This window comes from Phlebotomus papatasi, chromosome 2, assembly GCF_024763615.1.
Source record: "Phlebotomus papatasi isolate M1 chromosome 2, Ppap_2.1, whole genome shotgun sequence".
NCBI lineage: Eukaryota > Metazoa > Arthropoda > Insecta > Diptera > Psychodidae > Phlebotomus > Phlebotomus papatasi.
In genome coordinates this window covers 74,008,477-74,023,448 of record NC_077223.1, presented here as the reverse complement: position 1 = coordinate 74,023,448, position 14,972 = coordinate 74,008,477, and the positions used below count along the sequence as shown (strand labels likewise).

The following is a 14,972-nucleotide window of genomic DNA, read 5'->3' as shown; positions in this document are numbered from 1 at the left end:
AATTTTTCGCCCGATTGAAAAAAAGCCGATTGAGAGAGAGTCTACTGTACTTTTAAATTTGGACTTCATTGTCCTATTTTTAAAATGAGTTCAGGCTTATTTTAATGTAATTTAGTTTGACAATTGGTTTGTGGAATTCATGGTAAAGTCCAGTTCCTTTTAAGAATATGATAAAAAACGAAAAATTCGGTTAGAAATATCAAAAAAGTCACAATATCTCCAAGGAAGCAGAAAATCGAAAATTCACGATTTTTGACCAAAAATATCTTAGCTCAGGAATTATTTAGGATCCTGCAAAAAATATCCTAGATTTGGACATCCTTATAGTTTGTAATTAATCACCCACAAGAATCGGATTTTATCGATTCTAAATAGTCTAAAAAATTCTTTTTTCCATAGGTACCCAGAGTCCCAAAAGAGACGAAAGAGTTAAGTGCCTTACTTCTCCCTAAAGACCTAAATAGACTCAGGCTGATCCTCAAGAATATTTAACCTGTAAAATTCAGAAGTAAAGATCTATCCCAAACTGTCATATATCGTGGGCTTAGGATCATCAATTAGAACTCCTTTGTATCAAATTCTTTTAGCGGATCCTTTACTCCCAGATTTTGTATGCTAAATATTCTCGAGGATCAGCCTGAGTCTATTTGGGCCCTAACATTGGCTCTTAATAAAGAAAAAGATTGTTTTTGTCTTGAAGATGAAAAAGGGGTTATAAGTAATTGAAATGCTTTTATTAAAAAAATCTTGTCGCCTTTTGGTGGTGTCCTCCAAAGATCTTAATTCAATATCTGAACCCCTTTGGCTTCTGACAAAGAAGACAGTCAAACCGACAAACAAAAGGAGAAAATTTTGTTTTCTTCAAAACTAATTCACAAAATTTGGCTAAAAATACTTTCCTTAAATACATATAGGGGACAAAAAAGTCATAAATGTAACACAAAATAGAGAAAACGTATCATACTCTGTCTACAGAGCTCGAGCAATAAAAAGATCGTAAAATACTTTCAAATTATGCCGAATCTTGCTATAAAATAAGCTAATTTAAAATTGATATAATTACCTAAATTATGCTGACTGTCTTTCAACTTCTGGAGATTAACTGGTGCCATTTCGAAGTCATCCACGCGATTTCTCATGATTAATGTTTCAAAGACTTCACTGGTCCTATCGAAATATTCAGACACCAGCCTGAAGAATCTCAATGACGTGATTAATGTATTTCTCCGTCGTTCGAGACGTGTAGCAAAACTACGGCAAACAAAATCCATAAAGTCTTTCTTTGACATTAAATCTTTATGCACAAATGTATCTTTTGGCACAGAAAATGTGTTGATTTTGTGCAATAGTTCCGCATAAAGTCCATAAGTATCCCAACACTGCATTTCCAAATGTTCATGCTTCTTTCTCAATTCTTCAGAAGTTTGTACATCATAGCCAATTTTTTTCTGAGCATTGAGCATAGATTCTGCCGTTGTGAGTATCCAATTGGTGACAAAAGCTACACCTTCTTCCAGAGATGCAAGTTCTCGGGCCACTTCAATACTTTTTTCTAGCTCTATCCATGCATTAGCCACTTCCGTTTGACGCTTCTCAACTTCATTCAGCATCTTCTTAATTGATTCAAGAGCATCCACAAGATCAGGAGATTTTACAAAGTCTGAATTGGGATTCCAAGTGATCTTTCCTAAGTCCGTGATTAATGTTTTTCCTGTTGAATAGAAGTACAAACGTAAATAATCATTTCAATTGATGTTTATGGGCAGGAAGCCACAAGATAAATTTTTCCTCTCTACTCTACATAATATTCAATTGATACATAATTTTATAATTTCCACCATTATTATACACAGCACACTTTTATTTACATTTCCAAGAACAGGAAATGTAGTTCACGCACTCATGCATTTTCTATATCTTGAGGCATTGTGTTAATTACATATAAAAAGATCATATTTCATTAATTATGACCGGCTGGATTTTTTTCCATCGGTAAGATTAGAGAAAAAAAATCTTATTGTTAAATGTAAATTATTATACTTAAAGATTTATTGTTGTCTTTTTGCCAGTACAATTCAATTATCATTTTCTCAACATAAAAAGGAAAATAAAAGAAACTTATATATGTTTAAATACACATTTGAACTGTCATTATAAATAAAAAACTTGTATAATAGGTGTGATTATGTTTCATTGTTATTTAAATTTTTATTTGATAAATGTGAAATTGAGTGCACATTCAAAGAAGAATGAGACATTAAAAATCTTACGCATAATTCACTTAATATTTGGCATGCTTTCTTTACATTTTTATATTAATTGTGAAAATAATTATAATATTATATAAATATCTGTTAAAGAATCAGAATTATTTGATATTTCAAGAAAAATCTTAAAGTTTATAAATCACTTTCTTTTACCAAAATTTTGTTTTTGTTCTAATAATATGAACTAATAAACGGAAACATTTCAAAGACAAAAATCAAGCGGAAATACCGATGCAAGATTGGTTGATAAAAACGACGATCATTAACTTAAAAGGAACTGTAATCTCTCGCAATTAAATAATTAAAATTTTAAAATATTATTCTTGAATATCTGTTGTAAATAATTAATTTTATCATCGACTATAAATAAAATTTTGAGTATTAGGGCAGAATCACATTGACAGTAAAATGCTCACCGTCACCGTCAAAGCCCTCACCGTATTTCGTTGATTTACGCATTTTCATTGTAATTTTTACGCAAATTCTTAATTACCGTGTTAGATTATCTCATACTCGGTGGCACTAGGTGAAAATAATATAAGAAAATTGAAGAAATAAAACGAAAATGCGATAAACGGTGAGCAAAAAACTGTCCGAAAAACTGTAGCAAAAAAAATCCTACAGTTTTTTTTGCTCACCGTTTATCGCATTTTCGCTTTATTTATTCAATTTTCTTATATTATTTTCACCTAGTGCCACCGAGTATGAGGCAAGGTAATATCGTAATGGAAAATTTGCGTAAGAATTGCAATGAAAATGCGTAAATCAACGAAATACGGTGAGGGCTTTGACGGTGACGGTGAGCATTTTACTGTCAATGTGATTCTGCCCTTAAAATCCAAATAACCTGAATAGTAAAGTAATATTTGGTCAGAATGTGGAATTAAATTAGGTTAGTAAAACTTCAAATAACATAGCAGAAAATTCGCTCAGAAAAGTGATGAAGCTTCATTGGCACAAAATTAAATTCTTCAATAAAAAAATCAAATTCTAATATAAAAAAACAAGTGAAAAACAATCCTTATGCCCCTGGCATACCTTTCAGATCTGTAAAATTTCGTGAAATGAAAATTCATGTCACTTTCTTTTTCAAAAGATTTGCAAAGTCTATCCCCTGTATCTCACCCTCGATCTCAAAATTGGACAGAACTTAAATTTAATTTTGTTTGATGTTTAAAAGAGGAAGAAGAAGAGTGCGAAAGAGTAGGATGGACATATACAAAACTTTTAAGAAAGAAAGGGATGTTAATTTTGACCTTAAAAAAAATTTCTTCATCTATATCTAGAAGATATGCCATGTGCCGGAGTCACTAAGAAAATAATTCCTAACATTTGTGCGATGGAATTTCAACTCTTTATTGACTAGTTTTTTTTTTACTTATTACACTGTTGGTTTACTCCTGACCGGTACAGGAATTTTGTAATAAGACGTACAAAGTGCGGCAGACACTTTCACAATTGGGCATATGAGGCAGAATATCATTCAAATAGTTGAGACTATTGAGAAATTCCTTGTTTGAAATCCAACGATTTTTTGCTGAATTTACATATTCATAAACATTATAAATTTTACAAAATATTTAAATTAAATTAAATTTAAATTTAATTCCTCTCCCGTCTTTAGATTTTCTGGGATTTCCGAATGCAAATGTAACATTGAGAAATTAGAATATTTTTTTTCTATTTTTCTAAGGGGTTACGTAGGTCTGTCAGTTCAAAAAAATCTTTTTTTTTTATTTGATTTTTAAATTTAATAAAAAAAACTCTCAAAATAAATAAAATCGTGATAAATCTGAGAAGAGAAAAGAAAATTTGAAGATATTTGCTTTCAATAAACAAATTCGCCCAAACGTGAAAATTGTCAACAAACTGTTTCGAAAAAGAGCCGATTGAGTGACAGTTTACTGTACAGTAATCTTTCCGATATCCGGATGACAGCTGTCAAATACTCATCCATCAACTTTAAAAAATCCTCTTTTATCTGTTATGTAAATTTTAATGTAATTTTTAATCCGACTCATCCGGATATCAGAAAATTAAGTGTAACAATTTTCAAAATTTACTTTTTTAAATTGAAAAATACGTTGGCTAATTTCTCACTCGTTGACCATTTTCTCATTTATTCACTTGGAATTAGAGATCACAATTTAAAGTTTCACTACTCATGCCTCATAATAATGAAAACTATTTTATATTAATATTGTTACAGATTACTTTTCTTCTGTGCTTATATAATATATAATCATTCATTTTGTACATTATACTCGGAGTAAAAAGGGCTATATAGAGGAAAGCCTCCATGTTTCAGACGCTGAAGATTATTTTTTAATGATTTATCTAAATGTGACAAAAACACTAATCAAGGTTGTTTTAATAAAGTCTATTCCAGTGCCTTATACAAAATTTCAAGCTAATTTTTCGAGTTTTGGAAATAATGTCCTCAAAGTCGAAACATTAAAAGCGTCTCAAACATACCGGCTGTCCCTTATTCATTTTTCTATTAAAACAACTCACTTTTACCTATCCCGTGTTTAGATTTTCTGGGATTTCCGAATGCAAATGTAACATTGAGAAATTAGAATATTTTTTTCTATTTTTTAAGGGGTAACATGGGTCTCTCAGGTTAAATAAATCTTTTTTTTTAATTTTTTTTATTTTATAGTATAACATTTGAAAAATATGTCTGAAAATATCAAGTCAATCGAAGTAAAACTCTCGAAGGTAGAGTAGTTTTAGTTACATTCCGCCCGCGTGCGGATATTGTTGTAAAACTTTAACCCTTTAAGGACGATCGGGTCACCGGTGACCCAAAAATGAAATTTTTCCTACGATCTTCTAAAGTTTATGTTTTTTTTTCTAAAAAGTCAGAAAAAGTGATTTTTCTTACCCCCGATTTATGACCTTCTCGTCCCTAAAGGGTTAAACTTTAAACGCGTTTTTCTCAATACACCGTTTTACAATGCGGTAGTCAAGATTACTCAGAGTCTACTAAACCGATCTTTCTGGAATTTTGTATACTTATTTTGAGAAGTATTATCTACTGTTTGAACGAAGGATTTGCACTTCCCCTAATCATAACCATTTTTACAATAAAAAATGTGTTGAGAAATAAGGTAAAATTGGTACTTTTTTACAAAAATGTTTGCCAAAAATCCAAATTTAGTTTTTTTTTAAAAATCCTTCGTTCATCCAGAGGTCCAACTAATCCTCTAACAGAGTATATTTCTTTTTTTATTTCTTATGAACATGCTGGGAGAAATCCTGCATACCGCAACGTCTGTTTTTTGAGGAATGGTTCGGTAAATCATCTACCAACGGTCGAATTTTTAGAATTTTTCAATTTTTTTTAAATTTTGTTTTAAAGTTACTTTTTTATATCCCAAAACTTAGAATTTCTAAAATATTTTCGACACAATAAATTATTATCAGAAAAAGGCCTATTTTTTGACCTGAGAGACCCATGTAACCCCTTAATCTGTTCTTCTTATGTCATATTTTAAAATTATTGTCTTTCTATTACTAAATGCAAATTCAATAATAAATGATTGGACTGTCTCCCACTTTCTCAGGCATTGCGACAATCGTATATCAAAAATTCCTTGAGGTGTGTGCTTTACAAATGAATAATAAATTTTTGAATAATCTTACCAGTCTCAATGACAGTGTGCACCAATCTCTGAGCGTCCCCATTGAGTGTGGCACAAGTTTTTAAGGCTTGTTCAGTCTCATTTGCTCGCAATGATTTGCTATCCAACAATGTAATGTGCAAATTTTCTAGGTCATTTACAGTTCTCTCATAAGCCTTTTTGAATTCTTCGACACGCTGAAAAAAAAGAACGAGAATTGAACATGAATTAATTGTCATGTTTGAAAAAAAAGAAAAAAAAAAACAAAACAAAATAGAAATAAAAAATGAAAATGACTTGGGTGACGATGAAAGTAAATTTTCAAGTGTGTTCTTTTCGTGATATATAGAACTCACCATACGATTGTGGAGCCATTGTTCGTGACTGTAGGCAAGTGTACCACCCAATCCATCTGGCAGCTCAGTCATGTCGAAATACTTACCAAGGCGCGATTTCGAGATAATTATCGGCTGAAATGGAATAAATACTCTTTTCAAAATAGTCTGCGCTAAAAACTTGTTTGCATTTAGATAAGGAGTATAAAATAAAATCTAAGGTGCGTCTCAAGTCTAATGAACTCATCTTGCGTGCTTTAATCAGAAGATTCCAGACCGTTACACCAAACTTGTTCTAAAGCTCCTAATAGATGTAGAATTAATAAAAAGATTTGCAAACATGAAATATGTATTTGAATAGGAATTCTGAAGGAATATTGCTGGCTATAAATTAGTGATAGTTAAGCTATTGAAAATAAAAGTAAACAAATTGAGAAGCTATAAAAAAAGCATGAATAATTCCTCGGAACAGACTGTGTAACTTCAATTTATCAATTTAAAAATGTTGAGAACCATGCCATACTTTTAACTATCAAATACAAACACTTTAAAGATGTTTTTTTTCACGTATATAGGCGTGAAGTTCTTACCTCTCCAGTCTTGTTAGTTTTAGCACAATTTTCAACACGTTGGGTATCCCAAAATGCATCAGGTCGTATCACAATGAGAGTCGCCAAATTAGCACCAAGAAGAGACGTGGCTCTCATATGCATCTTTGCCAAGCGCCATGAACACTTTTGTGCATCCACGATTACCGTAAAGCCACAATTTTTGGTTTCATCACTGAAATATTTACAAGGAAGAAACATTTTTGTGAATATTCAAAATATTCAATTTACGTAAGATTCTAAAACTCATTTAAAAAATCCTGAGAAAAACTGTTGTCTTTAAAACATTAGCGAAAGTATCGGTGAGGTAAATTAACCCATGAAGATCAAGAAAATTAACCACACCATCAAAAATTGTTCCAAAATTAGATTTATAAATCTTATTCTTTGTGAGTTATGTATTTATTATCCACATGTGTTTTTATATTTTATTTCCATAGAGTATTTTAGGCGCATCACGTTCTCTGATTGAGAGATTAAAGACATTCACAAAATGTTTTAAGATTAATATTTGTCAATGAGTCGTCTTAATTAATCGGCTTAATTAATCATACTTAATTATTTAAATTAACTACTTCATTTAGGGAAACCTGCGGCAAAATAAGGCAAAACAGATATTTTACTTTTTTAGAAGATTAAGAGACTTCTAATCGGCGCATTCTATTTGGAGATTTACCAATTTAAAACTTATCTGAAAGCCTTTATTTGAGCAATTTTTGAAAGTGGAGAAATATCCATTTAATATCTTGTATGGGAAATAAACTCCGCCACAACGTTGTCGTAAACTATTTTTCTATATCTTTCAACGAGAAATATACTTTTAAAGTTGTTTTCCAGAAACTTAATTAAGGAAGAAAAGTCGCTCAGTTGGTTTATTAGTGACAGAAAAGGCGAACTGGATCCAAATGGACCGAGTGTGTCATTTTTTTATTTACGAAAAAATTAATAAAGTGGAGATATTAATATTTTTAAAGCTATCAAGAAGTTTGACAAATAGAAACCTTTATAAAGAAAAAATAAAAAAGAGGAAAATCGATGAGTTTTAAATCTTTAGAGTTCATCCGTATCTGTTCAACTAGCTATAAAGATCCTTAATTTCAATGTCCTAGATTATTTTAATTCTTTAAAATCAACAAAAATCTCAAAAACTAAGCTAGGGTAAAATGAGGTAATTTACAACCATTTACAATTTGGGATATTTAAGATTTTCTCACAGTTTTGGAGATTCAAAAGGAAGAAATCTGTTTCTTTTCTTCTTAATCGCCTTAAGAAAGTCTCAAATGTCCCAAATTTATGAATGGTTCCAAATTACCTAATTTTACCCTATAGAATGGATATTTCAAGTTTTTCCCTCTTTTTTTATTTGAAAAATTCAAAACAATACAGAAATTAGAGATCAGAATGTGAAACTCGTTGACCTCGAGATAGATCTTGTTTAATATGGATGAAACAATTTTGGAACGACTCGGGATCGATTTCGAAAAGGTTCTTCAAAAATCTGAAAAACCGAAAATAAAATACTCTTTGAAAGCTGACCTAGAAGTCCTAAGCTTGCGATCCCATTAGGGATAAATGTGAATTATTAAACTCGATATTTTGATTCTGTGCCCTAAAAAACGGCTGCGTAATAATTTTTAGTTTAAGCGGAAATGGGATACCCTTGAATTGAGACACCTTTAAAATAGAATTGTTTTCTTCTATTTTTAAATGAAATGGGATTGTGAGATGATATACATTAGCTTCACAAACCAGCTGTGAAAGCTAAATTACATTATGTTAAAGCGGTCGTCAGACTGAAGGTTAGACCTAGTTCCCAAAGGTCTCAAAATCCTAAATAGCAACCAATTTTATTGATTTTTCAGAATTTAATGAATCACTTTCTCTTAATATCCAATGATATGTCAAAATTGGAGCAAAAATCTTGATTGATAAGGAGTTAGATAAGTTAAACGATTTGGATAAGTCTTAGGTCTTAAGCCCGTAGAAGGCTCAGTTCAATTTAAAAATATGAGGTATTTAATTGAATTTAATAAATATAGGTATCCCCGGGAGGGTGACATAAGCTCTGAAAAATGCGACCAATTTCAGTTTAATTTTTTTCCTGTTTTCGTACACATTTCACGAGATATCTCTAAAACTACGTAGGTTGCCAATTTGGGGTTTTCGGTTACCTATTCTATATTAATTTGGTTTGTATTTTGTATTTGTATTATTTGCTAATTCATTCTACAATAACAGAAAACAGATAATAAACTCAAAAGTTTTTTTCAGCACGCTAGAAACATATGAGAAACAGGAAATGTCATGCCCCTGGGTATCCCAATTTAAAGTTACCCCACTTTCCCCTACTAATTGTAATTCTTAATTGTGTCTTTTAACCTGTTTGCGGGTATCTTAGTGCTAGTGGCGCAATAGCCAAGGCAAGACCGTTTAGCTCTTGGGCGGTGAGATCTCTGACTAGATTCTCACAGCTGTGAGTTTGAGCCTCGCCCGGTGCAAGCAACTGAATGTCTAGTAAAAAGACATTTTCACATGTGATAAAACCGATAAAACGTAATAAAATACACCGTCTCTGCCCAAAAAAACTTCAGGATCACGGAAAAAGCATTCACTACGGGGAAGGTGTTCCTGGGCGATCTACGATCAGCAGATTCTTCCAACACGGGATATATTGTAATGATTACATTGTAATATCATATAAAATGTCTCGATACGATTAATAAGTAATAAATAAGGGAGACTGGGGCAAAACTTGTCATAACGCACATTTAATTCTTTCACGAGCTCTGAGAAAACTTAAACGTATTATAATGAGCATATTTTTATAGGAAATTTACTGCTCTACAACATTGCAGAAGACTATTTCCTTCTATCTGGAAAGAAATGTGATTTCCGAATCATTTTCTAAAAGTCGATTTTGTGGAGATTCTCAAAATTGCTGGGGCAAATTTTGTCAATCTTCGGATAATTTGTGACGTTTTACTCTCGCTAACGTTAAAAATATCAAATAGACATATTTTTATAGGAAATTTATTCCTCTATAGCTTTGTCGAAGATAAATTTTCTCTATCTTAACGAGAAATGTGTTTAAATTGAGCTGATCAGTATTGATATTTTCTGTAAGCCAAATATTCCAAAAATACGGCTCAAAATTTAATTATTTTTTATTTTACATAATCCTTCCTCGAATCCCTTGAAAAGGAGAATGGTCAAAACGCTGGGCGCTGGTCCCGGAATCGCCACAAACGAGAGTAGGCGCATTTTGTAGGTACTGATATAAGATTGAAAAATTGCCGGGACCCAGGACCATAAACGCTGGGAGTCCTTGTAAAAATGCCTTTATTCTTTCGATAAATCGCTGTTTTGACAACGAATTACGCAAGAACGGCTAAAGTGATCTTGATGAAATTCGGTATAGGGGCACTGTATGACTTAAAGTTTTTATCCATGCATACCATCCCCTCCCCCCACCCTCCATTCTGATAGCCCCCATACAAAATGGGGGCACTTTACCTTATAACTCCTTTCTAAGAGGATGTAGGAAGCTGAAATTCGACATGGGAACAAAGCTTAGGGAATACTTTTAAACCATATATAATATCTCCCTCCTGTGTCCCCCTTTCTGGTTGCCCTCATACAAAATGAGAGCATTTTACCTTGTAACTCCTTTCTGAGAAAAGATAGGAAGTTGAAATACAGCATGGGAACAAGGCTTATAGAAGACTTTTTAACCATACAGACCAAACCCTTCGTCCATCACCCCTTCTGGTAGCCCCCATACAAAATAAGATTATTTTACCTTATAACTCCTTTCTAAGAGGAAGCAGAAAGTTGTAATTCGACTAGATGTCTATAAATGCATATAAAATCTAGAAAATTATTGTTAACGTTAATTGGTTATTTATTTTTTTCATTTTTTTACAAACCAACTACTTCTTCTCAGAAAGGAGATCAAAATGCTCCCATTTTGTATAGGATTACTAGAAGGGTGGTGGAGGAGGGGGTTAACATGCATGGTTGAAGTGTCTTCCATAAGTATTGTTCCCTTGTTGAATATCAGCTTTCTACATCCTCTTAGAAAGGAGTTATAAGGTAAAGTGTCCCCATTTTGTATGAGGGCTACCAGAACGGAGGGTGGAGGGAGGGGGTGGTATGCATAAATAAAAAGCTTAAAACATACACTGACCCTATACCGAATTTCATCAAGATCAGTTAAGCAGTTCTTGTATAATTCGTTGTCAAAATAACAATTTTTCGGAAGGATAAAGGCCTTTTTTACAAGGACTCCCAGCATTTATCGTCCTGGGTCCCGGCATTTTTCTCAACCTTATATCAATATCTTCAAAATGCGTCTACTCTAATCTTTGTATGAAGATGAACCAGCGCCCATATACTTTTGATCATTCTTCATCATTGTAAAAAATAGTTTTTATGCTCTAGAACTGTTCCTCCATGGTTTAGAACATTGGTCCCAGAACAAAAGTTGTTACCTATACTAATGTCTATCCAATGACATAGGTCCCGTTCGTGGCGATTCCGGGACCGGATTTGACCATTCTCCTTTGTAAGTTTAAGAAGGTTCATGAAGGCTATCTATAATAAAAATTTCAAGCCTCAGTCTCTTTTATTTTAGAAAATTGTGAGTATTGAAATTTTCGTTTTGACAAATTTGCCCCAGTCTCCCCTACTTGTTCGCAGCTGAGTTATACCGTGGAATTTGAGCAAAAAAATCGGTACAACTCTTTTCAAAAAAAAGAGAAGGAAAAGATGTAGGAAAAAAAGTTTAACTAATTTATCAGTTTAGGTTTTATCAGTCTTCGATTTAGACTCTTTAATTGGGTCCAATTTATAAAAAAACTTAAATTTTTAATTAGAATAAAAATTACCTTAATGACGATAGAATGTACTTGATGGATATTTCGAGATATGGCTTAGTCCATGGATGCAATTCAGATGGCACCGAAATCACTAGGAGCAAATTGTTGTCCCTGTCACGCCCACCTGGCAAGAATGCGGAACGTGTTTTCAAAGCATTGAGAACATCCTCCTCCATGTCTTGTGTTTATAACTTTCTTATTGCAGTATCACTTTGCCTAAATGGTCAATTGGACGATGTGGCGACTTTCAATCTATAACCAAAGTTGCGATAGTGAGTTCATCTTAAAGATCTCTTCTCTTCCTCATAGTTTTATTCTCTCTATGGTGGTGTCGCTGGAGATCAGACTGATGGGGCCATCAACCAGATGTGGCAGTCTTTACAGTTATAAAGTATCATTGGTGGACAGTGCTGTGTTATTTTCCATTTTTCTTACTTCATATTTTGCTGCCTTATTTGCCTGGGCTGCTGCACCCAGATCTGTATGGTGCTGGAAATACAGCTTCCACTGGTGAAAATGCTGAAATTTCTCAAATGTCCATTGAGGTCAAAGTGAAACACTGATGCGATCGAATGACGGACTGCGTATAGTACCTATATAAAACCGTTCTTTCTCACTTATTTATATATCTCTTTTTTTGTGTATCAGAGTTATTTGCACAAGGTATTGAGTAGATGTGAAAGAAAAATGAAAGAAACACATTGATGGAATTTAAGGAATCACTGTATGCACTTGATTTATCTTGACTTCTATTCCACCGAAAAAAAAAACAACACATTTAATTATTTTTTCCTCTCTATGATATTGTTGTGTAGAAAAAGAAAATTCCAAGTGAAATTCTCACAGGCGCAAACTATGTGTAATTGTTCAATATGTATATACATATATATGTACAACCCATTATGTATGCGCTTGTGCCCACATGCCGATGGATGGTTCAATTATCCATGATGTTCTTTCTGAACCTGTTGCTCCCATCGTCTTCTTTCACTTCAACAGACCTCCTTCAGCAGTAGTCACACGACACGTCTTGAGGTCGATGATAGTTCATCTGCACCGTGGATTCTGTTCCCGCTCTTGACGTCAATTCATTCAATTTATGGAAAACTGGTTCGCAGCTCTTTCACGCACTACACTCCAGCCCAGTAAACTTCCACTCTGGGCTACGTCCAAGAACTGACTGAAGCCCTACTCACAAGAGTAACATGTTCCAAGCTGCAGAATGTACATTCTCCATACACACTTCTCCAATAGTGAGGTCGCTTTTCCAGGCACTCTCCATACCGGTTTCACAGTCAATTGGAATAATTCTCACTTCAAAGCTTCATGTTCACAGAGAACGAGAGAGATTCAACTTAAATGTAGTGATAGTACCCTTAGAAGCATGCGGCATAACAAAGATGACTATATATACTCACGTGGAAAGTCTAGAGGCTACTCACAGATAATTTTAGACCACAAAAATTATTGTTAAGATGCATTTTTCTAAAGCGTAAATATTGCTTTTAGAGGAAAGTGTTGTCCATGCTTTGTGCGGGCCCAAGCTTCATACTGACTAAATTTTTCTCATGTTTTCTTTTTCAATAAATATGACTCATCGCACCTTAGATTTTAAAAACTAAGGGAAATGTCCGGTTTTTAAAATATATTGCGAAGACACATTTATTCAGAAGCATACAGTGCTTTTTAGCAATAAAATCATTTATAATTTTCTACTGAAATTACACTTGAACATAGTTTCTTTATTTTTACTCTGTCAAAGTATAAATCGACCTTCCGTGTTTGCCTAGACTAGATAAGAATAATATAATAAAATTATGCTTATTAAACAAAATAGATGAATCGACAAAAAATCTAATGTTAAACCTCTCGATTTCTAAAGAAAGTTCGTTATATAAATGTAGCAAAAGGAAACTTAAAGATAATAAAATTTAAAGGAGTATAGTAATTTCAATAGCAATTAATATTCAAGCGAGTAAAACTAACTATTTAGCTATTAGAATTTATTATCCGGCTAGAAACATTTACTCTCCGGCTATAAGGATATTATATCCACAGTATAATATATTCTAAAACCGGGCTGGGTATTCTACAATGTTTAACTCTCCGATAGGTCTGTGCTAATATCTTATATGCTGGGTGAAGTGTTTTACTATCCGGCTATTAAGACTTTGTATAATAATGTTTTTTCTTTAATAAAGTTATCAAACTTTTAATATTAATTACATTAATTAAAGATAAGTAAAAGGCTGAAGCACTTATATTTCAAATATTGTTAATGTACTTTTTAGGGAAAGAATAAAGATGTAGTGATAAACTTGATGTAGTCTACGGTCCTTTAAGTTTGAGAAAAAAAAATAGATTTTTAGTGGAAAACATAAATTTACATGGCCATAGGAAATTTTGCTTTAGATCACCAGGTAACAGAAAAGAGAATGAAAAAATTAAAGTATCAAAATATGGATTATAAATTTTTGTCTATAGTTACTCCAAATCTTCTGGGAGACAAGACACAAAGTATGAGTATATGTTCAGGCCTAACTATCTAGTTTATTACGGCTTAAACTTTTTTTGCGAGAACTTCAGTAATGGTCAGGTTATTCAAAATTTTAGTAATATTCTAGTTTATCCCAAATTCATTTTGGGATTCATCGTGGTGGAAGGATTAATCGGATTAGTCAGCCCCCGGGGACTGTCCAGGAGCACCGACTTAGTTCCGAGAAAGTCCTAAATATGCGTGGAGTTTCCTTCCATGCTTCAGAGAATTTTGCAAGCGAAAAATTAAGAATATATTCTTGTAAGCCCTAATGGTGTCACCTAAATATTCTTAAAAATGTATAAAGGGATTTTTGAGAACTGAAGACACACCACTTATTTTTCTTTTCATGAGAGTGAACCATTTATGGCGACTGATACTAATTAACTGGAGACTGAGGACAGTAATGTAATAATAAGAACCCCAAAGTAACTTTTCAGTACCCGGATGGTAGGGGTTAAGCATGTCAAACGTGTCAAAGGAATAGAGGATTAGGATTGGCGGGATTAGATTAGATTTGTCTGATTTGTCTATACACTGCAAAAAAAGTGTGACGCCCAGGAACGTGTTAGCTTTTAAGCTTCCACTTGGTGTAACAAAAATTCTCACGTTTGGTAATGCCTGAAAATCTTGTAAGCTAAATCGCTACTTTTTTGCTGCTAAACGGGAGAGTGAGAGAAATTCAGTGAGAGCTGAAAGCTAAGCTGCGCGAGAAACAGCAGG

The 14,972-nt window shown here is 33.0% G+C and overlaps 1 protein-coding gene across 1 annotated transcript in view; it reads right to left on the bottom strand.

The window, feature by feature from the left end:
* Positions 1-12,935, bottom strand: part of LOC129801038 (titin-like) — a 257,548-nt gene extending 244,613 nt beyond the window's left edge. The window contains exons 1-5 of the mRNA XM_055845796.1: positions 11,723-12,935; positions 6,819-7,011; positions 6,250-6,363; positions 5,916-6,090; positions 1,064-1,711 (exon numbers count right to left, since the gene is read on the bottom strand). Of these exons, the coding sequence (XP_055701771.1) occupies positions 1,064-1,711; positions 5,916-6,090; positions 6,250-6,363; positions 6,819-7,011; positions 11,723-11,889 (1,297 nt within the window). The 5' untranslated portion in view covers positions 11,890-12,935. The remainder of the gene's footprint in view (positions 1-1,063; positions 1,712-5,915; positions 6,091-6,249; positions 6,364-6,818; positions 7,012-11,722) is intronic.
* Positions 12,936-14,972: the final 2,037 nt, after the last annotated feature.